A 26,672-nucleotide genomic window follows, 5' to 3' on the forward strand; every position below is an offset into this window, starting at 1 on the left:
TAAAGAAGAAGAGAGGGAAGAAGAAGAAGGCAGAGCCAAACTAAATATTTAATGTAATGTGTAGTTTAGCTCTGAGTGGTTTATTCTACTATTTAAAGTGAAGGTAAGCGAGTTTCAGATCCCCATGTAATCCATATTTTGTATAACATAGGTAATTTTAAGCATGTACAGGTCCAGGTATTATATATAGCCCGCATAAAATTGCAAATTTATTTTGCAGAAAGGTGATAATCCATGCTAGCAATGCTATATTTGGTTCAAGTACAATGCCTTTTCAGCCATATTTGTATTATTTTTTGCATTCCTGAGGATGTAGTTCTTGCCAGCAGTTATTACAATTATAGAGTGATTTTGCTTGGCAAAGAAAGAAAGAAAAGGAAGAAAGAGAAAACCACGGAGACGTCAGTTTAAAGTTGAATTCATTTAAGTGAAACACACATTAAAAATACAAAAAGGGCAATTCTAGCCTACCTGGCAGTTTTTACAGCACATTCCTTCAGCACATTCTGATCCAGATTTTAATTTGCAGGTGGCAGCATCACAACAAGGGTTGGTACATTCCTAGTGAGAAAATTACTTTAGTTGGGAATTCAGAGCCAAACTGTCAAAAGCAACTTAATCTTTGGAAAGAACCAAGGTGGATCGTATCCCATTGGAGAAGCAAAAAACTCATAAAACATTTTCAGTGTTCTGAAACTCTGAGTTCCAGGTCAGTCTCAGCGAGGTTAAGTGACCTGTGGGATTTCATTGGTCACTCTGTTGTAATATTATTTAAAATTGCAGTTTATACAAACATGAATATTGAGGTATTCCGAACCCCTACTGTACTGCATGAGAGGGAAAGAAAAGGAAAGGAAAAGGAAGAGGAAAAGAAAAGAAAAAGAAAAAGAGGACTTCAATTTAAATTCAACATTTAGCACTCTGCACTTCTGGTGCTGGAGTCAAAGAAACTCTTTACTGTAATCACTCTTTTTATCTACAGATGCTTAGACCAAAACCTGTTCCTTTCTTTTCTTGTAGGAAAGGGGTACAAAAGCTGAGCACACAACATACTGTAATTTTTTGCAGAAATGCCGCTGCACATACGTGTTTAAAAGTTAATTTTCAACGCCTGCGGCGCCACATTCATAGTAATCCCCGAGGTTACTATTAGAAACTATACATAAGGATTGGAGTCCCTATACCAGGGGTGGGGAACCTTGGCACTCCAGCTGTTTTTGAACTACAACTCCCACCATCCCCTGCCACAATAATTTAATGCCCTATACTGATATCACTCAACACTCATGATGTTCCACTTAGCTGAGGTGTTTACAATGATGAGTTGTTTCTGCTTCTTCTGCTTCTTTTTTAAAAAAAGCCTTTTTTCTTTAGTTAAGCATTTATACCAATGCGGCGTTTCTGCCAAAAATTACGGTACTTTTTTCTATATTCTTTATATTCTTGAAGTCTATTAAATAAACAAATTGCTTTTTCTATGTTGTCAAACAAACAATTGGGAGGGAAAAATAGTATTCCAAGCATACTGTATCAATCTGGTTTTGAGGTAATAGGTATCCGCCATCCATAAACTTTTAAAACCTGGGGCCTATGTTAAACATTGTACAAAGTGCCAAAGAAAGAAAGAAAAAAAGAAAGAAAGAAAGAAAGAAAGAAAGAAAGAGGGAAAAAAAAGCTAATTTACCAATCATTTTTTTATGGGAACGGAGCATTGGTTACTGACCGTGAAGGGATCCAAGAGCATCTCACGTGTGGGTTACCATGTGACTCCAAGGCAGGACTATGATAATTAGCTTAGATTTTAAGTTCCGGAGGAGCAAGCCCCTCCTCAGTTCTTTTAGTACCAGAGGCAAAAGGTACATCAATGTCAAAAAACAGGAACCTGGTAAAAGCTAGGTACAATAACAAGTCAAAAAAACACAAACAAATAACTAAGCTACAACTCTCTCTCTCTATATATATGTGGCACAGAAGAAACTATTCCAGTCCCCATACAGCAGGCACTGGTAAGAAGGATGGGTCGAGACGCCCCTGGACCTCGCAGCAAGAAGCAGCCTTCACGGTGAGTAACCAATGCTCTGTTCTCGGCTGCTCTGGGTCCAAGGGCATCTCATACCACAGCCCTAAGTCCAACCAGGGAGGGTGTCAGTGACTACTGTGCAGGGAGTATGTGCCGGAGGACCCTCCTCCCGAACGCTGCCTGGGCAGATGCGAAAATATCTAGTTTATAGTGCCTAGTAATGTAGAGGGCTCCCTTCAGGTTGCTGGTCTGCAAATGACCTGGACGGGTGCGTTAGTAGTAAGGCCGCTGAAGTGGCTGTCGCCCTAGTAGAGTAGGCAAAACACTTTGGTGGGTGCCCTGAGGTTTTCTGATTCATAAGCCAGAGTTATACATGCCTTACACCACTTAGCTGTTGTGGCGGGTGTGACTGGCTGTCCCATAAATCGGAGCAGGAATGACATGAAAAGGGGCTCAGAGGTTCTAATGTGCTTTTTCCACTTTATGTAGGCTTTGAGGCACCTGCGGACATCGGGCCTTGTCGACCGGGTGAACCGGCTTTGGGCAAAAGGAGGGTGGAATGACCTCCTGAGATATGTGGAAGGGGGAAGCAACTTTGGCCAAAGAAGGGGTCTGGGATAGGTTTCACAGAATCCTCCAAAATATACAGAGGTTTTTCTATATAGACAGGGCCTTGAGCTCAGACACTCTGCGTGCTGAGGTAATGGCTACCAGGAATGCCAATTTGAAGGAGGATACGGAGAGGAATTGATGACAATGGCTAGAAGTGAAGACCCTGGAGAGCCTTGAGGACAGTATGTCGTTTCCAGGTAAGAAAGCAATGGCCCACCAGAGGAGACAGGAGGGTAGCACCTTTCAGGAAGCGTTGTAGATGTGCCTGGCAACATCTGGTGCCCTTAGGGGTTCCCAAGATTAGATCCACTAATGAGGCAGCTTGGCGTTTTAAGGTATTAGCAGAGAGCCCTTTGTCCAGACCGTCTTGCAGGAACTGTATCAGGTGAATCATGGAGGCGGACCCCTTGGGGACCCCATGGTGGCTTGACCATCACAGGAAGGCTCTCCATGTATCTTGGTATATCCTTTTAGTGGATGGCCACTAAAAGGATATACCAAGTGGATGGCCACTTAGTGGATGGCCACTAAAAGGATATACCAGGTGGATATACCAAGCTTTTAGTGGAGCTAGCATGGTCAATTTCCAGGCGGCTAGACTTAACCAGCCTGGATCTGGGTGCCAGACCAGTCCTTGCTGCAGGAGATATGGGGTAAGTGGAAGTGGGAGAAGTGGTTCCACGTCCTGGTTGCTGATTTTGGCTAACCATGGTCTTTGTGGCCAATACAGGGCTACCAGGATGAGCTGTGCTCATAGAAGCCCCGACCCTGCGCAACACACGGGCCAGTAGGGGGGTGGGAGGGAATGCATACAGCAGACCCCTTGGCCATGGCAATGATAGGGCGTCCACCCCTTCCACCTGTTGGCAGGGGAACCTCATGAAGAAGCGAGGGAGTAATGTGTTTGCTGGAGTTGCAAACAGATCCACCGTTGGTGGGCCAAAGTGTTCTGTGATGTGGAGGAAAACCTCCAATTGCAGGCGCCATTCCCGTGGGAGGAGTTCTGAGTGGCTCAGCCAGTCTGCTACTGTGTTCAGGTAGCCCTCTACATGATGTGCCATCAAGGACGCCACGTGGAGTTCCGCTCAGTGGAAAAGCAGCACTGTATCTGCTTGCAGGGACCTGGATCCGCTTCCCCCTTGAGCCTTTGCTGTGGTATTGTCTGTACGGATCAGTACATGGTGGTAAAGAATCATGGTTTCGAACTCGCGGAGGGCTAGTCGAATGGCTCTGAGCTCCAGCCAGTTCATACTGTGCTGATGCTCTAGTGTCATCCACTTGCCCTGGACGGACTGGTGTTGGCACTGCGCTCCCCAACCCTTCTTGCTGGCATCTGTGGTTACGATGATCCTGGGTGGATCCGAGAATTCCTTCCCGACCGACAATTGTAGGGTGGTGGTCCACCAGTGTAGAGAGTGGAGAACCTCTTGTGGCAGGGAGACGCATCTGTCGGCTTTCACCGCGATGTCCGAATGAAAGGGTAGCAGGGACCACTGGAGGGATGTCAGGTGGAAGCGCCTCCAGGAGACGGACTGTAGACTTGCTACCATTAGGCCCAGAAGTCTGGACAGGTCCATGAAAGAGGAGAGACATGAGCCAAGTACCTTGTGCACCTCCATCTCCAGTGTGCATTTGTGGTCCTGTGGTCTTGATGAGTGTCTATTGGCACCCTGAGGTAAACGATCTGGTGACTCGGGCGCAGCTGGCTCCTTGCTTCGTTGATGAGGAAGCCGTGATACTTGAGTGTGTGAATGGTGGTCTGCAGGTCTTTCTGGGCCAACCGATGTGACTTTGACTGGATAAGGAGATCCTCCAGATACCCGAAGATCCGTATGCCCCGTAGACTGAGATGTGGAATCACAGGGGCCAGGACCTTGGTGAAGATGCGCGGATCCAAAGACAGGCTGAAGGGGAGCACTTCATATTGGTAGTGGACTCCCACGTAAAGAAAGCGGAGGAGATGGCGACTATCCTGGTGGATGGTTACATGTAAGCAGGCCTCCTTGAGGTCTGTGGACATGAGGAGGTCTATGGTGTAGGGCTTCTGTGATGGATCTTAGCGATTCCATGTTAAAGGTGAGCTTGCGCATGAAGCGGTTTAGCTGTTTTAGGTCCAGTACCGCCCGTAGTGAGCCGTCCGTCTTTGGTACGGTGAAGATTATGGAGTAAGGTCCTGAGCCTCACTTTGGAGGCTCGGGACCAGTTCCATGGCCCCTATTGTCAGGAGGTGATGAATCGCCTCCTGTAGGCCCTGATGCTTTCATTTTCAGCGGGATGAGGGAGTGGGTAAAGGTCTGTGAGGCGGTAGTCAACTCTATGGAGTAGCCCTCCTTTTAGGGTGGAGAGTACCCATAGGTCCGATGTAACACAGCCCGTCCAGGGCAGTGACTGAAATGAATGCTTGCGCCTTGTGTAGTTTTAACAGGGTTTTGGCAAAATGTGACCGGATCTTAGGAGGGATCTTGAATTAAATCGTCCATCCAGACAGGGAGGCCCGTGCCACCATAGAGGCTGATGCTGAGGCGCTCATGGATAAGGCTGTTGATTTGTGGGTTCATTTTAGAGCCCCTTCTATGCATTTGTCTGTGGGGTCCTTAAGGGCCAAGTCCCCATCCCAAGTCAGTACTGAACCAGAACTTAATTTTACCACTGGTGCCTCTGTAGGGGCTCCCTTCTTGCTGGAAGGAGTAAGTTTATTAGCCAGAGCGGTGGCCCTCTTAAAGGGTGTGGCCAGAGACCATTCAGATATGACCACTTCCACAAATTGTTTAGGGAGTGGAAGGTCTATGCTGAATTGCTGAACCCGTGCACTTCTTCCCGCTGGTTGGATCTCCTGAGAGATGGGAGAAATAAGGTCCAAGGTGTGTATGGTTTAGGCCCTGAGTGGAGCTGAGTCCACCGCCTGGAGAAAACTTAAGTTCCTCTTGCCCCAATGGTTGAGTTGGTGAGTGGGGTCCCCATGTAGTGAAGTGGGGCCAAGAGAGGCCCGTTGTGGGGGCTTCCTGTGAGGGTTCAGTGGCTAGGTTCCCCATACCACTGAGGCGTGACCCTAGGTCTTGGGGACCCATGTTGCGATATATCAGAGGGATGAACGCCGAGTTCCCTCTGTCTGACTCTGGATCGGGTCTTTTTGGACCTATTAACATGCTTCTTTTTCTCAGCCTTCTTAGGGGCTGGGGTCTCAGAGAAGAGGGAGATGCACAAGAAGGGGAGGGTGCAGCCTGCCTAATCCATCCCTTTTTAATTTAATTTATTAATTTATTTAAAGATATTAAGGCAGCATATCTTTTAACAGGTTTGCCAATAATTTCTCAATCCACACACCCCAGGTAGGTGGCATGTCCCCAGGAACATCCATTAAGGATTGGGTTGCAAGTACATTCTGGGTCAGACTAGATGACCCTGAGGGTCCCCAGGATGGGGTTTCAGATAATTGTAAGGCCCAGCATGGGCCAAACTCACCAGCTCATCAGGCGCCGCGGAGCCGAGCTCCTGATCACCACAGTGCAGGGTGCTGCTTGTTGTCTTGTCAAGGCAGCATCCCCCAGCACGTTCTCATCATTCGCCCCCATCTTGTTTGCAGTGGCCTTCTTAGGGGCCTTAAGCCTGAGGATGCCATCGCCGGCAGCAGGGAGTCCGCCCGGCCTTCAGCACACCCAGGGTGGCCACGATGGGCGAACGGGGGTGGTGGGCACTCTTTTGCTGTTAGCCAGTAAGAGGGTTCCAGGGAGAGTGGAGGCACTGCTCGGTCTGCTTCCCTGCCCTCTCCGATAGAGGTCTGTGGCCCTTGCTGCTCCCGGATGCCGCCAGACAGCTGACCGGCAGCGTCCATGTGCTCCAGAGGCCTCCGGCCAGGGAAAAAGACGGGCTCTGCGGCGGTGTCGCGGGTGGCTTAGAGTGGGCTGGCAGGGCGGCTTACCAGCACCCCTTCAGCACTCATATATGGAGCACTCTGCGGGGTCTTACCATTAAATTAAAGGCAGTAACGGAGGCAGAGGTAGGAGCAAGGAAGCAGGCAGGAGGAGATAGACTGAGAGGGAGAAACAGAGAAAAACGAAGGTAAAAAGCGTCAGAGTGCTGAGAGCGGTTGCAGAGGCACTACTCGGGATGCTTCTCCACCTGATGGTTGTGGTGTTTCATGCTATGGGGTGCCGCCTCACAGCTGACAGGCAGTGTCCACATGGTTCTGGGGCTTCTGGGCCAAAAAAGGGACGTGCCAGTGAACACGGGTGCAATGGTGGTGTCACGGGCAGGAGGGAGGTAACAGGCCAGTCGGCAATTTCAGGTTCTCTCAGTACTCGTCAAAGGAGTACTCTGGGGTTCTTTCCAAAATTTTGGAGGAACAAAATGGAAGAGAGAGGTGAGAGACAAAGGAACGGAAAAAGAAAGTAGAAAAAAGCACCGGAGCGCTGAGAAACGGCCTGGAGCCTTCGCAAGACTAAAAAGAACTGTGGAGGGGCTTGCTCCTCCCAAACTTAAAATCTAAGCTAATTATTATAGTCCTGGTGGAGTCACACGGGTCAAGGTAAACCACACGTGAGATGCCCTTGGACCCAGAGCAGCAGAGAATGAGTAAAACAACAAAGAAGGCTCTGGGGTACATGCAACCCCACAGTGTAAGCAATATTATGAATTATGAATATTATGAACAGAGCAGCACAAATCGCCACACGTGAAAGTGAGCAGAGCTATGGGCTCTCTTTCCCCCCCATCTGACTCTTCTACTCAGCCTGGAAAAACAATGGGCTGAAAAATTCACTAAATTCCTGCAGTAAACTGAGCCAGGGCAGACACAACAAGGGGGCATTAATTCACTGAACACTACATGTTGTAAAAGCCTAGATGTTCTGGTAGTGGGTGGTATATACATATGTTAAATAAATGAATAGAATAAATACATCTATATAACTTTTTAAAATGACCTACATTTGGTTTGCCACAATCACATTCTTCGTTCTTATCCACAATATTATTGCCACAGACAGGTTCCGTGTAAACATCACTTGGCTTGGGAGCATTTCTAAGACAGGTTCCACGACCTCCCAAGACGAGACGCTCAAAATCATCAAAACTGCAGCTGCTGAACTTCCTGGACCCACTAGAAAGCACAAGATTGCTTTTGTTTGGTTTTTACTGATATTTCGTAGAATGTTCACGGCAAGCCTCACAAAACAATGGCCTTGAAAAGATCAGTCACTTTCCAGTTTAAGGAAATAGATTATCATACCTCCTGAAAATTTGTCCCTGAGGGATGTGTGACCTCAGGGGTATATTTTTCAGGAGGCACAGTGGGCTGCAGAGGGAAGGGGAGATTGGCAAAAATTACTTCTCCTGTAGCATTCGTCTTTATGTCATTCATCAGTTTTCAAAATAAAGTGATACCTGGTAATTACAGCACACTTTGGAGGGACTATTGTTTTATAGAAGCTAATGTCAATGAGCATTCTGTATCAGCACCAGTTCAGAAACTGGATCCCATGATCGTGTCACAAGTTGCCAAACTACACTAGTGCTGAACGGTAATGTTTAATCTTAGATTCTCTGGTAGGACAGAGCATGAACAGAATTAGCATGTCCTATTCTATAAATAAAAATCAATAGAATAAAGAGCTCTTACTTATCTGTACTAGACATAATATAGGATGTTGGGCACCTTCCATCATCATGATTCATACCCAGATTATGTCCCAGCTCATGTGCAACGATAGTAGCTTGATTGATTGCACCGTTGTGATTAAACTGGCAAAGAGATGAGCATGGTTAGCATGATATAAAAATGATAAAACCTTTGGAACAACTGTACCTTATTTGCACAGTAAACTGTATCCTGTGTTTACAGCTTATTACAACAATAATACAAATATAATAAACTATAAACATAACAAACATTTTGCTGTGCAAACAAACCAAGGGGTATAGTTGATGTCAACAACAAATAGTTGCAGTTAACTGGAGGTACAGTTGTCATGACAATTTTATTACAATATGTCTTTATATTTTATCCTATACACTGCCTTTAGGCTGAAAGTGAAAGGTGGTCTATAAAAGTAAAAATAATAAAAACAATAGTAAAATATCATGGTTCTCTCCTCCTTTTCAACATTTAGATTGCAAACTGCTAAGGGACCTGTCTTCTTATTTATACTCATTGTAACAGAATTCCAGGTACTCCAGACCAGGGATTCTCAACGTTGGGTCCCCAGATGTTATTGGACTTCAGCTCCCATAATCCCCAAACAAAGGCCACTGGGGCTGGAGATTATGTGAGTGGAATTTCAATAACATCTGGGGACCCAACATTGAGAATCCCTGACTAATCAGAAAAATACCCTAGACAGAACTCAATCCTCACCTCCAGCCCAGAATTTTGGAACAATGTAATGAGCTTGATCTCACAGCCAGCCATTTCTGGGTAGAGAGTGTAAACCAGCATACAGAGAGACTCATCTGGAGCCATGGGAATCCCTCAAACCCAGTTCCTGCCTAAGTGGGTAGCCCAACTTTTAAACCCAGGTCTAAACTGAAGTAGGATAGAAATGTCCACTGTCATACCTCAGAACTTGGTTGTCTGGGCAATCACACCGGGTTTTTGAGCTCCTGGGAGCTGGTGGCCATGTTTACCAGAGAGTTCCGAGGATAGTGGGGATGGGCAAGGTGAAGCTACTGAAGTACTTAAGTCTGCCTCTCTGCTGCTCATGCAATGTAATGATAGCTGGAGGTCCCAGTTCCCGATTTCAACTATGGAGAATGCTGCTGTGGCATTCATGTGGGTGTGCGAGCCGCAGAGCCAAAATGAGGCTCCAGTCATCTGGGAGTAGGAAGGTAGAATCCTTACTTCCCTCCAGCCCACCCCCATTTGGTCATGAGAACATCCACAGTCTTTTGTGGGGGCAATTGTGCTCCCCCAACATCTTTCCCTGATTGCTACCCATTTTCTATTAGAGTAATCCCTAAAAGTGAATGGAGCCCTTCTCTTCTTTCCATTTTCTTAAATAAAATAAGGAGAAGATGTTACAATTGGAAGAATGCTTGAGGAGCAAAAGCAATAAACCCTCCCTTGAATTAAGGAATACAATTAACCCATGTCAGGGCAGGGAGAATCATTTTTGCCCAGGCTAGCCAGTCCTGCTGCTTTTATTACTCTATTCAGTGCCATACAGTTATGACCCTTTATGCTACCCCTTCTAACAATAAATATTTCAAAGAAAACAATGTAAGAAGAACATTGCAGTAAACAATAATTATAAAACATATCATAAGCAACCAAAGTCAGATTCCACAACTTTGATTAATGTCATGAACTACCCTACAGTCAGGGCTGCACGTTACTGACACTGAACCTAATGACAGTTTATCAGCAAGCATGGAATTTGGCACCTAATACAGAATTCAGCATTTCAAGAACCTCAGTTTTCTTTTTTTAAAAAATTTAATTTCTATTTTACCTCTTTTACTTGTGGAATACTGTTGAAAATGGGTAGGCATACCATGTAAAATCTCAGAAACCAGACTGAGAGCTCAGCAAGACAGCAAGTACACAGATCTATTTAATCTGTATGATTCATTCAAATGAAATAATTTGGCTTCTTTGGTATAGAATTTGAGGTATTATAGCGCAGAATCTGAAAATCTATTTATTTCCACACAACACACAGGTAGGATAAGCAGCTACACAGAAACTGAAGGGTCTGCTTACTATGACTCTATTCTTCATAAGAACAGGCCATTTGTTATTGTAAGGCCAAATGTTTCAGTCAGCAAAGCAGACATTTTTCCATCCTCCCTGAAATACACTGAGTAAAGTGCTGTCAAACTCAAGAACTGGGTCAAAGGTATTACGGTGGATATGTGTCTTTGCTAAGAGACCTTAAGACAAGTCTATATTTGTAGAGCTAGAACAACAGGTACTCAAGAAGTGATTGGTGGTGAGGTCTATAATAAGAAACTTTCAGGGCAAGTTTCCAATTGACTGGCTGAACTTAACAGCACAGGTATAAAAAATTTTCTACTTAATAAATGGTTATGTTCACAACTGAGCATGTAGCGTACTTACAGTGCTGATTGATCCTCCAGTACCTGGATTACAGACTGTCCCAACAAAAGCCATTCCAACTGTTCCACCGTACGGATTTCTCCCTCTGAAATACACATGTGTAATGTATTCTGAATCCAGGATTCTGCTCTTAATTACTGTCAAGAGGCTCTAGGGCCAACTGGTGGTTCTTAGTGAACTCTTTTCAATTTCCTAATTGACCTCAATAGTAGCTATGCCATTTAATAAAAGTCAGCAGAGCAGAACCTACAAGCATTTCAGATTTCATGTAAAAAAGGACTGAGTCTTCATGATTGTAGAAATAAACCTGAGCATAAGTTTGCTAAAACCTATTTACTTTCTGCTAAAACACAAAAGCTCTGGGTTTGAATTATTGTGGCTAGGTAATAGCAGAAGCAGAACACAGGAAGCTGCCTTACACCAAGTGAGTCCATTGTGCCATCTAGCTCAGTATTGCCTACACTGACTGGCAGCAGCTCTCCAAAGTTTCAGACAGGAGTCTTTCCCAGCCCTAACTGGAGATGCTGCCAGGGATTGCAACTGGGACTTTCTGTATGCAAAGCAGGGTATCACTGAGCTATGGCCGGATCCCCAATCACAGACACCTCCTGCTGTTTGGGCTGTTGTCTCCTGGAGCTCATAAATCTGAATAAATTAACTACTTCAGTTAAGAAACCAAAATGGGGTAGTTATTGACACAAACCAATATCCAAGTTCCGATCTACAATCTTTGAACAAGCATACTACAATGTAACCAACCCATATCCTTCAGATATTCATTATATTTTTTTAAAAAATGCCTGTAGGTTTCATAGTAAGCACAGCTACCCTCTGCATCCTTTTCAATGTAGCATCGCCATCAGCCAATTCTTTCAGCTCTATCCCTCTCTTCCTGGGATTATCCCATAAACCAAAAACCTATCTTTAAACATCCCTCAGTTCCTGTAATTAAAAAGTAGTATTAGTAGTAGTATTAGTCGTATTAGTAGTATTAGTAATAGTAATAACAATAGTAATCATAGTAATAATAATAAGGCCTGCACAAAGTTAGATTGGAAATAACAGATTTCATTGAAAATGTGCAAAATCAGTTAAAAAAACTACAACCTGACTTTTTTTAAAAAAAAAAAAAAGCTCTGGCTTGAAACAAGCCAGATTTCACCATTTATAGTCCTTTATTACAAAAATTCACCAAAAATTGGGGGATTGATGAATTATCTTAAGATTAATTACAAGGGGCTCTGACCGCCTTCCCTACATGTATTGTTTTATTTATTTATTTACTAACTTACTTATTTTATTATTTATAAACCACCTCATCCAAAGGGTCTGGGCGGTATGGCAAGTTTCACGGCTCTAAGAACTGGTGATTCTTAGTGAATTTTTTTCAATTTCCTAATTGACTTCAATTGGGGGAAATCTGATTTTAAGTCAGATTTCCAATGGAAATCCAACTTTAACCCAATATCTGACATGTCCAGAAGAGGGCAATTTTCAGAACTGGATCAGGTTGGATTCAGACAGGGTCTGACATTTTCAAGTGTGCATAGGCCTAATAATTATAGCCATTTAAAAAAGAGGGGCTCCAAATCCCTTGAACTTACTTTTCCAAATTTAGAAGAAATGAACATACCATGTATAACTATACAAAGTCTATGAAATGTGCAAACTTAGTGCATTTAGGCGCATCTTTCTAATTTGTATTGTTTATTCCAATTGCAAAATTTAGGAACTTTAACAAATATATTTATTTAAAATCCCAGTCCCCTAGTCTGTAACTATAGATTGAATTGTGTAGGGGTGTGATCCTTACATGATGAGGTGGCTGGCATCATTCCTTGATCGCTTCATGAGATTCTTCTCTCTCCAAGCCACAAATCTGCCCAGCACATCTCCAGCTGTACCTGCCATCACTTCTATGGGGTTTTGATTAGTCCATATCTCCAGCCCAACTAGTACAACTTGTATATTTAAGGAACTGAACATCTGCAGATACACAACCATCATTACCATGTAGATACCTGTAAGTTGATTGGCTACTGATTCCCCAGACCACCTGTATCTCTGACAACAAACAGGAAGCACCTGCTGTCAACAGACATGCCCTTATTACACTAACATTCTTCAGAAGTTACTTGGAGAAGCAACACACATGGTTACAGTGCCAAAAATGGATAGGAAGTCCTGCCCTGGCACTGCCACTCAGCTCTTGGACGCTGCCACTCATGGTTCCAGAGGGGCTTTTTTTGTTATATTAGCACCTAGCAGCAGTAATTTCTCTTTTTAATACTACTGTTTTCACTATGTTGTAAGCCCATCCTGAGTGCCTTAACTGGGAGAAAGATAAAGAGGAGAAATGATTACAACAAACTAGCCAAAAAACCCATCAAAAATGACAAGGAACAGTTGTTGGCTTTGTGTCAGCCTTCTCCCTCTCCACTTACGTTATATTCTCCTCTCCCTCCCTTCATCCCTGTGTCCTTTCTTTCTCTGTGCCTGAAGAAATCCTCTCCTCCTCTGCTGAGAGGAGGAGCAGAGGATTTTTATGGAGTCTGTTTTTCTGGAGTCTATCTTTCCATTCTTCTTTCTTTCCTTCAATTCACTCTTTTCCAGCACTTCTTTCTTCCCTGCATTCCTTTTGTTGTTGGTTTTGTGTGTCATTCCGTTTTTGTTTGTTTTTCTGTTGAGGGCAGCTGTATTTTTAACTGTGGTTTGGAGCATTAGTGGTGCAGTTTCTCAGATGACCAACAGATATCACTAGTCAACATCAGCATTGTGAAAAGAAATGGAGGCAGGGAGCTGAAGCACGGAACAGCAGAAAGCCGGTGGCTGCTTGCCTTTCCAGTGGCCTGGCTCTCCCTTGGAAACAATGCAACTTATTTTAAAGGATCATTAAGGTAATTGAGCTTCTAAGGTTATGGATGTGCACGGACCGCGGAGGCGCGGTCCGACACTGTGTGTGTGTGTGTTGCTTTAAGGAGTGGGTGGGTGGGTTTGTACCTACCCCTCCCGCCACTTTTCCTCCTCCGGCGCTCCATTTTCAAGAAAAATCTTCGGGGCGGCAGTGTTCCTCCCTGCCGCCCCTGCCCCCTTGTTGCCAGCTAAAAGCGGAAGTAACTTCTGCGCATGTGCCTGCTGCTGCGCGCACACGCACTGTGCATGTCACAGTGACGTGTGTGGTGCACGCGCACAGCAGCAGGCACATGCGCAGAAGTTACTTCCGCTTTTAGCTGGCAACAAGGGGGCAGGGAGGAATGCTGCCGTCCCAAAGATTTTGCTTAAAAATGAAGCGCCAGGGGGAGAAAGCGGAGGGGGGAAAGGGAGGGGTAAGTACAACCCCCCGCCCTTAAAGCAACACCCCCCCCGGCGCCGGACCAGCGAACCGGTTTGCAGGCCTCTAACATAGCTTGCAAACCGGTTCGTGCACATCCCTACTAAGGTGGTGGTTTCTTGTAGTTCTTGGAGTGGACTTCTCTGCATTCACACATATGGGAAATACGCCTGTGCAGAGCCCAGTTCCGACACTTCCATAGCTATACTTTTAAAAGTTTTGGGGGTAGCTCCACCCCCAGTAGCCCCTCATATACTGTGTTCTGCCCAGAGCCTCCTCAATCTTGAGCAGCCAGCACAGATAAAGTCAGTGACACTACTGTAGGAAGGAGGGTGGGTCATGTGAATACAAAAAGACCACTTGAAGAACTGCAGTTACAGATGAATAACCCGTCTTACTCCTTCGTGGTCTCTGTGCAACACATGTATGGGAGACTAGGAAGCTCACCTAGCTGGATGATAGGAGAAGAGTCACTGAAAAGCAGAAGAATTCAAACAACAGATCCCTGTGCGATCTCGTGTCCAAGGCATAATGATAAACTAAAGAAGAGGGGGTACCCCACACTGCAGCTGTGCAAATGGGAGACCAACAGGATGCCTTTACAGAATGCCATGGAAGGGGCCACAGATCTCATAGAATGAGCACAAACCTCAGAAGGTAAAGGTTTCTTAACAATGGTGGGGAACTTCAATGTTCACTACAGAACCGGGTTGTCAGAGGCAGCTTAGGAGTTCATAGCAACCATGATAACTATGGACCTATCCCAAGTGGACCACACATGTTGCTGGTCACACGTTCAATTTAGTCTTTTACTCTGATCAAGGTGGTGTTCTATGGGTTGGGAATCCTATTATTTTATTGTCATGGATGGGCCACTATCTGGCTAAGGTAAGACTTGCAACCACAACCCACCTCTGCAGGGATGTGGGACCCATTAGGTTGGTCCGCCCAACAAGGACCCATTAGGTTGGTCTGCTCAAATCCAATAGAATTCCAAGAAGCCTTGGAAGGATTTTGAATTGGCTCTGATTATTCTATTGATGCTCTGGTGCAAACTTGGAATAACGAACTCACTAGAGCAGTAGACACAATTGCTCCTAAACGTTCTCTCTGACCTGCTTCAAAATTAGCCCTATGTTATTTGGAAGAATTATGAGAGCTGAAGCAGTGAGACAGACTACTAGAGCGCAAATGGAGAAATACTCGACTGATCAGTTACACCACAGAGTGCATCTGAAGATCTATGCTCTGGCAATATGTGTGGCAAATAAGCAAATCTTTTCTGCCTGCATTGCATCCTAAAGATTATGTCCAGCAGAGTTGTCTAGGTTGTGAGAGGGATCATACAAACCGCCTCCCCCTTGCATCCAAATTTGGAACCAATGGTTACTTGCGGTGACATTTTAAATGATTTTTTCGCTGACAAAATCTCTCTTATTCAGGACAAATTAGATCTACAATTAGGGAAGAGTCTGTTATGGAGGTATCCAGCAAGTCCTCTCACATGGTCAGATTGGATCACTTTCAGTTTGTGACTCTTGTCGATATGGACAAACTGTTCGGACTGTGTGTCCTACCACCTGCTCTCTTGACCCTTGCCCAACTTAGCTTATTTTATTGAACAGTCAGCTTACTGGAAAGGGTATGGTAAACATCATATGCTTCTCTGAGGGAGGGTATGATGCCTCTTTTTCTTAAGGAGACTATCATTAGACCATATTTGAAAAAAACCTACATTGGACAGCTCAGAGTTAGGCAACTATAGGCCCATCTCTAATCTCCCATGGTTGGGCAGGTTGAATGAGAGGTTGGTGACCTCTCAGCTCCTGGAGGAAACTGATTATCTAGACCCATTTCAAACTGGCTTTGAAACGGGTTATGGAGTTGAGACTGTCTTGGTTGGCCTGATGGATGATCTCCAATTAGGTACTGACAGAGGGAATGTGATTCTAATTATCCCTTTGGGTCTCTCAGCAGCTTTCAATACCATCGACCATGGTATTCTTCTGGGTTGCCGGGAGAGGTGGAATTAGGTGGCACTGTTTTACAGTGGTTCTGTTCCGAACCTCTGAGGTAGATTTCAGATGGTGTTACTTGGAGATTGTTGCTCTTCAAAGCAAAGGTTACTGTATGGAGTTCCACAAGGCTCCATTCTGTCTCCAGTGCTCTTTAACATCTATATGAAATCGCTGGGAGAGATCATCAGGATATTTGATGCAGGGTGTTGATATGCTGATGACACCCAAATCTATTTCTCCCTATTAACTTCATCAGGAAATGGCATAACTTCCCCAAATGCCTGCCTGGAGGCAGTAATGGGCTGGATGAGGGATAACATACTGAAGTTGAATCCAAATAAGATGGAGGTACTGATTGTGGGGGAGGAAGGGATTAAATGTGTCTGTTCTGGATGCGGTAATACTCCCCCTGAAAAATCAGGTACGTAGCTTGGGAGTCTTAGATCCAAAACTCCCCCTGCTTTCTCAGGTTGAAGCAGTGGCCAGGAGTGCTTTTTATCATCTTTGGCTGATATGTCCGCTATGCAATTTCTGAAGGTAAATGACCTTAAAAAGTAGCACATATTAGGGAGGCACACGAGCTGGTTTGGTGCCTCCTCTGGGAAGAGTTGAACCAGCTAGGGCACCAGCATTTGAACCAGCTCAACAGGGTGGGAAGTGGTTCCCTTAAAAAGCAGGCAAGGAGCTCCTTACACGCTCATCCCTGCCCCACCACTTTTCTGCCAGCGGTCCCCACTCTCCAAATGGCCGTGCAGCGTTGCGGTGCTGCTGCCTGCAGCCTCCACAGTTGGCATGCTAATGGCCAGTGTGCGTACGTGCCAGCCATGGACATGTTGATATTGCAGGGAGGTTGCAGGGAGCAGCACTGCAGCCCCACGCTGCCATCTGGAAAGCGGCGGGGTGGGGGATGAGCGGGTAAGAAGCTCCTTATCTGCTTTTTAAAGGAACCGCTCCCTGCCCTGCCAACGGGTGCGTGAACAGCTCGTGCATATCTCTAGTACACAGGCTGGTAACCTCCAGGCTTGACTACAGTAGTGCATTCTATGTGGGGCTGCCTTTGTAAGTATTCTGGAAACTGCAACTGGTACAGAATGCGGTAGCCAGGTTGGTCTCTGGGATAATTCGAAGGGACCACATAACACTGATTCTGAAAGAATTGCACTGGCTGCCGATATGTTTCTGAGTGAAATACAAAATGCTGGTTATTACCTATAAAGCCCTGAATGGCTTAGTTCCAGGGTACTTAATAGGGATGGGCACAGAACCAGCAGGGGCTGGTTCGAAGGCGGGGGTGGGAACTTTAAGGGTGGAGGAGGATGCACTTACCCCTCCCTCCGCTTTCCCCTCACCAGTGCTCACTTGAAAACCGGTCCAAGGTGTGCATGCACACGCAAGCTACTTTCACCTACTTCTGGTCCAAAGAGCGGACGGGGTGGAGGGAAGGCCTCCCCGCCGGATGGTTTTCAAGTGAGTGCTGGTGAGGGAAAAGTGGAGGGAGGGATAAGTGCACCCCCCCTTAAAGTTGTCCCACCCCCGCCTTCAAACCCCTCGAACCTCTGGTGTTCAAACCTGTTTGGAGGCCTGTAAAAGGGCCTCCAAACAGGTTCATGCACATCCCTAGTACTTAAGAGAGTGCAGCCTTTGTCATGAACCCTGCCACCTATTAAGATCATCCGGGGAGATAAGGTCACAGTTGTTGCCGGCTTGTCTAGTGGCAACTCAGCGCCAGGCCTTCTCTGTGGCTGCCCCAGGCTTTGGAATGTATTTCCTATCAAAATAAGAGCTTCTCAATCCTCGACTGCTTTTAAAAAGCAACCTTAAGACACACCTGTTTTCTCAGGCTTCTAATTAAAACTAATTTTAAACCATTTAATTGTTTTACTCTGAGAATTGTTTTTATTTTGTGGAAGTGTTTTGTTTGTATTATTTTTATATTGTAACTTGGATTATGCACACCGTAGATCAGGGATGTCAAACTGTGGCCCTTCTGCAGATGTTGGCCTACAACTCCCATCATCCCTGGCTACTGGCCACTGTGGCTGGGGATTATAGGAGTTGTAGTCCAAAAACAGCTGGAGGGCCACAGTTTGACATCCCTGCCGTAGATAGATAGAAAGATATATAGAGAGAATGCCTGGTACATATGTATGTGTGGAGAGAGAGAGAGAGAGAGAGAGAGAGAGAGAGAGAGAATATGCCATGCTCTTTCTTAATCTGAAGCCAGATTTTTTGGGGGGGCGGGGTGGGAGGGACATAATTTGAAGTAAAATGTCTTGTGAAGATATATGGAAATCTGACACCACTTTAGGGAGAAAGGAGATATCAGGTCATAGAAGAACCCTGTCACTATGAAAAGTAAGGTATGGTGGATCAGATTTAAGGGTTTTCAATTTTCCAACCCAATGAGCTGAAGTGATAGCATTGAGAAAAAATACTTTTCAACATCAGAAGGTTCAGATTACAAGTAGCCAATGGTTCAAATGGTTAGTGCATCAGATATTTAAGAACCAATTGTAGGTCTAAAGGCGTAACCAGCTTAGAATTTGCAGGATACAAATGCTGTCCTCAAGAAATTTCTCTATAGTGGGGTGTAAAAAGGGGGATGGTTGCATGCAATACACAGCAATGGCTGCTGCTAAATGAACCCTCAATGAAGACTTAGTGAGGCCAAAATGTTTCAAAGATAAGTGGTTGATGGAACAATTGGATGGATCCTGTGACAAGGATTCAGCGAAGATGGAGAAATGTTTCCACTTAGTGTCACACGAATGCAGGGGCGTAACAAGGCTTGAGTGGGCCCAGAGACAAAATTTTAAAATGGACCCCTCGCTGATACACACACACACACACACACACACACACACACACACACACTTCACATGTGACTTGCCTCTGGGGGGGCCCCTCGAGGCGTGGGGGCCCCCAGGCAGCCGCCTCCCCTTGCCTAATAGTAGTTACGCCCCTGCACGAATGTCTGGTTGAGGGCATCCAAGATGCTGTTAAGATCTGTTATATGTCATCAGTAATCACTGACCTATCTTTATCCTCCAGGCGGCGAGTATGAGACTGTGGATGTGTGGATATGTTGTCCCTTGATTCACTATGAGCAGGTCCAGGTGTGTAAGTTTTCCTGGACATGAATAAAAGGGTTGAGAATCATGGTTGCCAAGGCCACTAGGGATGTGGACGGACCACGGTTTGAAGCATGGGTCGAGCACTTTTATGGAAATTCGAAACGGAACTTTAAGAAAAAGGAGAGCAGGTCCTTATCTGCGCTCCACCATCCCATTCAGCTTCCTGCTGGGGTAGCGCACATCCCAATAACCCCACCCCCACCCCATTCAGCATTCATGCATGTGCAGGCACCTATTGTGTGGTCAGCATGGTGTTACAAATGGTGCCTGAACATGCACGGACGCCATGTGCATGCTGATTCCACCCACACAGTGGGTTATTGGGATGCGCACTGCCCCAGGAGGAAGCTGAATGGGGCAGCGGAGAGCAGGTAAGGACCTGCTCTCCTTTTTCTTAAAGTTCCCTTTCAAATTTCCCTAGAAGTGCTCGAACTGTGATCTGGGAAAATCCCTAAAGGCCACCATGGTGTGACTAGAATGCAGCTGAACTTGTCTGTTCAAAATTTTTTTATCACCCAGAATCGTAATGGAAATGTGTGTGGGGGGGGTGTACATCAACTCCCCATTCCATATTCAGAGCAAATTGTCATCTTATGAGTAAGAATTGTGGCACACTGCTGCAGAACCTGGGCAGTAGTGAACAAATAGCCATAATGAACAAATTAAGAGGTATTTGTCAATGGCAGCAAAATGCTTGGGCAACATCCCTGTGGATGTGCCACTCATGGGAAAGTTGCACATGCCAGCTCGGGGAGTCTGCAAGGGTATTGGTAGCATCTGTAATGTGCATCACTTGTGGGGTAATCCATAGGTGAAGGTACAATTTCCAGGACTGCATGGCCAAACACAGAGGGGTTTGATTGATATAAGACAGAGCAGTGGTACTGTGTGTCATTACTACAACTTCCTCATTCTGGAGTAGCAATTGGAAAGCCTTGAAAATAGCCACCAGTTCAAGGAGATTGATATGATTACTGGATTCTGCCTGTGTCCAGATGCCTAAAGAAATTTGAGCTGCAATGTGATACAGAAATGGGTAGTATGAAATGGGGCTGAAGCATATGAAGCACCACATTAAAATGAAAAACATGTTTGGACCTTGGCATGACATAGGCAACTTTTGTGTTTGGAAGCAAACAACCCTAATTAGAAAACATGTTTTGGAGTGTTTATTGGGGGTGTGATGTTGTAATCAAAGAGAGTAAACAACTGGCATGACCAGCAGCTTCCAATGTAGGCCAAACGACAGGAGTTTCTTCCTGTGGCAGCTCCACTCCCCTGGGGCACCACACCAAAGTTATAGATCTGAAATTTGATTCCCTTAAGGAATCAAACAAAGATTCTTCATGGCCCAGCATCCTCAGTCATTACATATGAACATTCTAGAAAACTTCTCCTATAACTGCAATTGGTTCCAGAATGCCTATAGCAGTCTCAACTCCAATAGCAATGTGGAGTCTGAGAGTGTCAGTGTTGATCTAGGCTGTATGGAGGCTGGGAACGTGTATCACAGGCTGGGGAGACACAGTTCCTAGATCAGTTCCAAAGGCTGCACATCTGGGGTGGCCTGCAGGATTGTTTACTTCCAATTCAGTTGGTACATACTGAATCCCCTCTCAGGAGAAGAGTTGGTACACACGACTGGGCCCTCCAGTGGCTTGGGTCTTCTTCTTCTTCTTCTTCTTCTTCTTCTTCTTCTTCTTCTTCTTCTTCTTCTTCTTCTTCTTCTTCTTCTTCTTCTTCTTCTGTGCTTCCAGTGAAACCTTTTGATTTTTCATGATCTTGGACTTAACCAAGAAGATAAGACAGCTTAAGCATAAGGATCAATGGTTTGGGGGCTAGTCCAGGAGGAATGGTCCTGGAGTAGGTTCTTCAGTCAATACCATTAGCAATCCAGCCACAGCACTCACTGCCAGCTCTGATATTGAAATGGTTAAGGTAGCCATATGTGATGCTGAAGCTAAGGTACTATGCTTGGCAACAACTGTAGAGGTTTTGGCCAAGGTATTGGTGGCCATAAGGGCATATACCCAGAAGAAGCCATGTAGTTGCGATGCTCGATTCTTTGGTAATTTGTGAATTCCTATATCTTTCACTCCAAGACCAAGAACACTGTGACCAGTGTTCCCTTTAACAGGGATTCCCAATTGTTGTTGATTACAACTCCCAGTATCCTAGTGGCCTTTGGCTGGGGATTATGGGAGTTGTAGTCCACAACACCTGGGAATCCCTGAGAGGGAACACTGATTGTGACTGTCTGTACTGGGCAATTTGCTGCTGCAAGTAGCACACTTTCTGAAGAGTATTTTCTCTGCCATAATCTGAGGGAAGGCAGTGTGAGGTTAAAAAAAAGGGGCAGGGGGGAATGATCCAAGGGGAAAAACAAATCTAAATATAACATCATAAGTAACGACAGAGAGATGGGCAGAAGAAAACTGGAAAGAAAAAACAGAAGGGTGAACATGCACTTTCTTTACTTTATTGTCTCTCTCTCTCTGGTAGGGAGGAAAACTGAGGAAAGTAAAGTCGCAGAAAGAAAATCCGATGAGGCATTCAATGAGGTGATCAATGAGAGTCTGATGAGGCTCTAGGCGGAAGATGGTATATGGGGGAATGTAGAGGTTTTGGCCAAGGTATCAGTGGCCATAAGAACCACTGATACCTTGGCGGAGGAGCTACTGCCAAAACTCTTAAAGTTATAGCTATTGAAGTGTCTGAACAGAGCTCTGTGCATGCGCATTTTCCATACATGTAATGCATAGAGACCACAAAGGAGAAGTATGCTTTTTGGAGAGTGAACAACCAACCAACAGCACACACTTGGAAAGTACATTTATTAAACACACAAGTGTATGAATGCTCTCCTGGATATTATCCCAAAGAATCAGATACCCGGAGTTTACAGTTTTGTATGCTTTTTATCAGGTACATTGTTTGGTGAAGTTAATGGTGAGCAAAGTCTAAATACTAACAAAATGTCGATAAACATTTCAACATAGGAAGATTTGCAGAGGCAAGATGGAAAACTGTGGGTTTTTTTAAACGTTGTCTACAAAATAATGTAATAAGCAGCTCTGTGATAACTTACCCCATCAACATAATTAGTCAGTTCAACGGCTTCCTTTTGTACAGCAGTAGCATCAGACTTTTTCATCAAATACTGAAACAATTCAAAATGAAAGATGCTCAAAGATGGGAAAATAAAATACTGTAGCAAACTGTATTAGTCTAAGAGAAATTACCCTGTTATAATCAACAACCATATACAGCTCGACGTATCTTTTCTCAGGCAACACGGCTCGTTTTCTCTGAAAATTGGAAAATATATTGCATTAAACATTTGTACACTACAGTATTATTCATTTTGTCTTGAAATGTTTTAGATAAACAAGCTCAATCAGAAATTTCAGGATTTTTGTTTTTAAAGTATCCAAGTAAGCAGCCAATTTACTTTCTGAACTTGCACTGTAAGCTTTCACAATTCCTATTTTGAATAAAGAGAATGATTCTAGCCTAGCTTTCTCCATATGTAGAGGAATCCCCCCCACACCTTTTTGGTAGCTGGGGTTAATGGGAGTTGTAGTTCCCACCTATTTGGGGGATACTTCCATCATGTGATTCCCTAACCTGCAGCATAAAGTATTACAGTCGAAATGAAGGTTTATCACCTCAGTGAGAATTTAACCACAGTCATCCAGCAACATCAGAGAACTTGTAGACTGCCCATCAGCAAACACAAGAGGCTATTGCACATAGAAAAGTAACTCAAATCCATCCTCCCTCCTATGTGTAGTCCAGAATCTACATATACAATAGAAAACAGTTGTTGTAATGGAGACCCCACCCTCAGTCACTGTCTCTATCCCAATTGGGAAGGGGGAAAGAAGTAGAGCCAGCTGCTCCTCCCTCTGAGTATTTGTTTAGCATGGCAAAGGGAGATCTATGAGTGCTATCTATCTAATTCTCCTAAACGTACCCGTCGCTAATCACATGCATGGCAGCTCTCACAAGAGTTTGCAAGCAGCTGCCTGGGGGATAGTGAAGGGGGTGGGAAGAAAATGGCTGCAGCGGCCGACGGGGAGGGAAAGCACTGCCAATGGGCAGGGTGGGAAAGGAAAGCCAAGAGCAGAACAGACTGGGGCTGGGTGGGGGGGGGGACGGAGGACGGAGAGCAGACTGGGGTTGAAGGAGGGGGGAAATGACAGGGAGAACTAGGGCCGCAGATGGTCTGCGCTGGATCAGCTAGTTTTATTTGAATACCTCTAGATTAGTGGTTCCCAATCTGGGGGCCTCCAGATGTTGCTGAACTACAACTCTCATCAGCCCCAGCTACAATTTATTGTGACTGGGGCTGATGGAAGTTCAGCAACAACTGGGAGGCCCCCAGGTTGGGAACCATTTTATTTATTTGATTTCCTTGTTCTAGAACCATGGCTCTTGAACATGCTCTTTTCATTTATAAATCTTTAAATTCAATTTGTTTTAATGGAATTCAGTTTCTATGATATAACTCAATTTAATTCCAAAGTAACATATTTAAGAATAAGATCACAGTTGTGCCCCCATCCTGATACTGTTGATCTACATAGCTAGATGTCTGTTATAGGGATGTGCATGGAACTGCGGAAGCGCAGTCCGGTGCCGGCGGCAGTGGGGGGTTGCACTTACCCCTCCCACCACTTTCCCCCCGCCGGCGCTCCCTTTTTCTGAAACAATTTTGGGGCAGCAACGTTCCTCCCTGCTGCCCTTGCCTGTTGTCAGCCGGAAATAATGGAAGTCAAAAGTGCGCGTGCGCCCGCCACGGCGCACGTCACACACGCAGGTTGCATGAGCATGATGTGTGCGTTACGTGCATGTGGAGGTTGCATGAGCATGTTGTGTGCATGACATGCGCATGTGACTTCCGGTATTTTTGGCTAACAACGGGGGCAGGGGCAGCAAGGAGGAATGCTGCCGCCCCAAAATCGTTTCAGAAAAAGGGAGCGCCGGCAGGGGAAAAGCTGCAGGAGGGGTAAGTTCAAGCCCCCCCCCGCCCGCCCTTAAAGAACCATCCTCCGCCAGCATCGGACTGTCAGACCAGGCCCTGTTTGAAACGGTTCGGAGGCCTCTAACATGGCCTCCGGACCGGTTTGTGCACATCCCTAGTCTGTTAAGATTATATCTAATTAAGCCATTGTGATCCGTAATCCTGATCCACTCCTGCCATACCCTTCCTCCATCCACATTTGAAATGTAACATTTTTTTATTGTGGTTGCTGATCTGTGTCTGGTAAAGAAGGATACTGGCTGAGCAACAGCATCAACACAAGCTGCAGTAGCAGTGCTTCTGGGCCAGTTGGCCTCAACATGCCACAAATTAAGGTCTCACAATAACAGAGCAATCTATGTGCCTGGCTCTATGTGCTTTTTTGTTGGTACAATGCACAATGGTGAAGGTTTTCCTGAAAATTCTGAAACCAAATATTTTTCTGGAAATTTTTTTTCCAATATCCAGAATCAACTGGTAACTGATCTGGCATGCTTATTTGACTTACTGAGTAAACAAATTAACCCCATGGTTAATTTTACATGCTGTATACATACAGATCATCAAACTGTGAGTTTATAAGTTATCTCAGCTGAGTTACTTGAAATTTATTCCAGGTAGTTTAGGATGAACAACTTATTTTATTTGATCATTGACTTCTTTTTCACAGCATTATTTTAATTACAGAAATTGACTAACAGGGGGAGGACCACTCATGGATTGGAAATATATTACCTCATTTGAAATCCAAAAGGACCACTGCAAAAATCTATAAGAAACAAACTAGGCATGAGATATCCATTGGGGAGGGGGAAAAGATATAAATGCATATACCCTTAAAATCGTGTCCTTGCTGAAAGGCCTATGTGATATATTTGTATATTTGTGAAAATCCTCCATGCTCTGTTCATGGTAGAAGTCATCGTTTGACACACCACATAAAAAAGGCTTTCGGTGAGAATCATCTAATGCATAGAAAAAGTGTTCAAACTGATCTGATCCATTGACTGGCTCCATGCCATACCGTCTGCCATCAATGTGGAGGATTCCCCTAAAACCATAAAAGCAAAAAAGTTGTCTCATCAAGTTCCCCTCTCCCTGCCTACACACACAGGATATGACCCTGAGCAATTATTGCTAAATAATGCATAGCAAACAGAATGTAACATAACCTGCTGTTAAAATTGGGAAGTATGTTTAATGTTCACGAGTTCAACAGGCTAACAAGAAGTTCTATTTTTAAATATGCTAACTTCCCAGCATGAATTAATGTCAAATCCAGGTCTAATTTAAATGTCTACATGCTCCCGCATTTTCAAAGAGCAATTAATCTACCAAAACTCAGAAGTGTAATCCATTCCTATGGATTACTCAAAACAACAAGGCTGAATAAAGTACTTACTTGGGTTTGCCTTGTTTGGCTAGCCAAGATCCTATAACCCTCAGTACACACAAATCTACTAAGCCTCGCTCTTCCTCAGCAAATTAAACATCTGTTTGCCTCAAAATTAAGACATGGTGAAAATAAAGAAGGATAGTACCTAAGTCCATCACAGGTACTGAAAGCAAGCAGAGAGTCTACAGCTCCTTCGACAACCCCATGGTAATAACAGTGGGTCTGAAATCAAATAATAATGAAACACAGTGCTTTTCTAATGGAAAGAACAGATTCAGCCTTACATGGTAAAAAACAAATACACTATGTTCACTCAAACTAGAACCTTATTCTTAATAACATTTACTATAAAGCTAGTTCTAAGATTCCAATGAAACTTACGGTATTTCTAAGTCAATCAATTATCTTTATTACGGTCATAGGCCTGCATAAAATCAAGGGAATTGGGGAAATCATAACAACATAATAGCCAGCGTGGTGTAGTGGTTAGAGTGCTAGACTAGGACCAGGGAGACCCGAGTTCAAATCCCTATTCAGCCATGATACTTGACTTTGGGCCAGTCACTACCCTCTCAGCCTAACCAACTTCACAGGGTTGTTGTGAGGAGAAACTTATGTAGTACACCACTCTGAGCTCCTTGGAGGAAGAACGGAATATAAATGTAATAAATAAATAAATAAATAAATAAAGCAAACTATAAAACTAAAAATATTAGACTGTATAAAACTGCTGATGCAGAGTATAAGACCTATTTAAAATGCGGCATCACTAAAATCTATTATAATAGTTTAAAAGATTAAGACATGATTTATAGAATCTCAAAATAAGAGATTATTAATATGGTGTAAGTATGAAATGCATGGATTTGCTATATTAGAATATACAAACTAAGAGAAAAACTAACAGACTGATAAACTGATATGTTGCAATGCACATAATGTTGCAATGATAAATTGATATTATGATGCAATGCACATAACTCCTCAACTCTCAACAAAAAGACCCTTTATTGTGCAAAAAAGAAAAAAATTCAAAGATAGTATACATAAATAAAAGGTTTGGTGTCACACATCATCCTCAG

At 44.4% G+C, this 26,672-nt stretch overlaps 1 protein-coding gene across 5 annotated transcripts in view; it reads right to left on the reverse strand.

The window, feature by feature from the left end:
• Positions 1-26,672, reverse strand: part of LOC128349939 (disintegrin and metalloproteinase domain-containing protein 9-like) — a 58,359-nt gene that overhangs the window by 17,981 nt on the left and 13,706 nt on the right. For 4 of the 5 annotated variants that reach the window (XR_008319079.1, XM_053307278.1, XM_053307279.1 and 1 more), the window contains 9 exons: positions 25,736-25,812; positions 25,029-25,245; positions 22,411-22,476; positions 22,257-22,328; positions 12,499-12,671; positions 10,686-10,770; positions 8,250-8,371; positions 7,559-7,730; positions 472-561 (listed from right to left, as the gene is read on the reverse strand). Coding sequence is in view for 4 of the 5 variants with exons in the window: in XM_053307278.1 (XP_053163253.1) it covers positions 472-561; positions 7,559-7,730; positions 8,250-8,371; positions 10,686-10,770; positions 12,499-12,671; positions 22,257-22,328; positions 22,411-22,476; positions 25,029-25,245; positions 25,736-25,812 (1,074 nt within the window). In the remaining variant the exon portion in view is untranslated. The remainder of the gene's footprint in view (positions 1-471; positions 562-7,558; positions 7,731-8,249; positions 8,372-10,685; positions 10,771-12,498; positions 12,672-22,256; positions 22,329-22,410; positions 22,477-25,028; positions 25,246-25,735; positions 25,813-26,672) is intronic. The other variant, XM_053307280.1, reaches the window with a different exon arrangement.

Source organism: Hemicordylus capensis, chromosome 3, assembly GCF_027244095.1.
Source record: "Hemicordylus capensis ecotype Gifberg chromosome 3, rHemCap1.1.pri, whole genome shotgun sequence".
In the NCBI taxonomy this organism is placed as follows: domain Eukaryota; kingdom Metazoa; phylum Chordata; class Lepidosauria; order Squamata; family Cordylidae; genus Hemicordylus; species Hemicordylus capensis.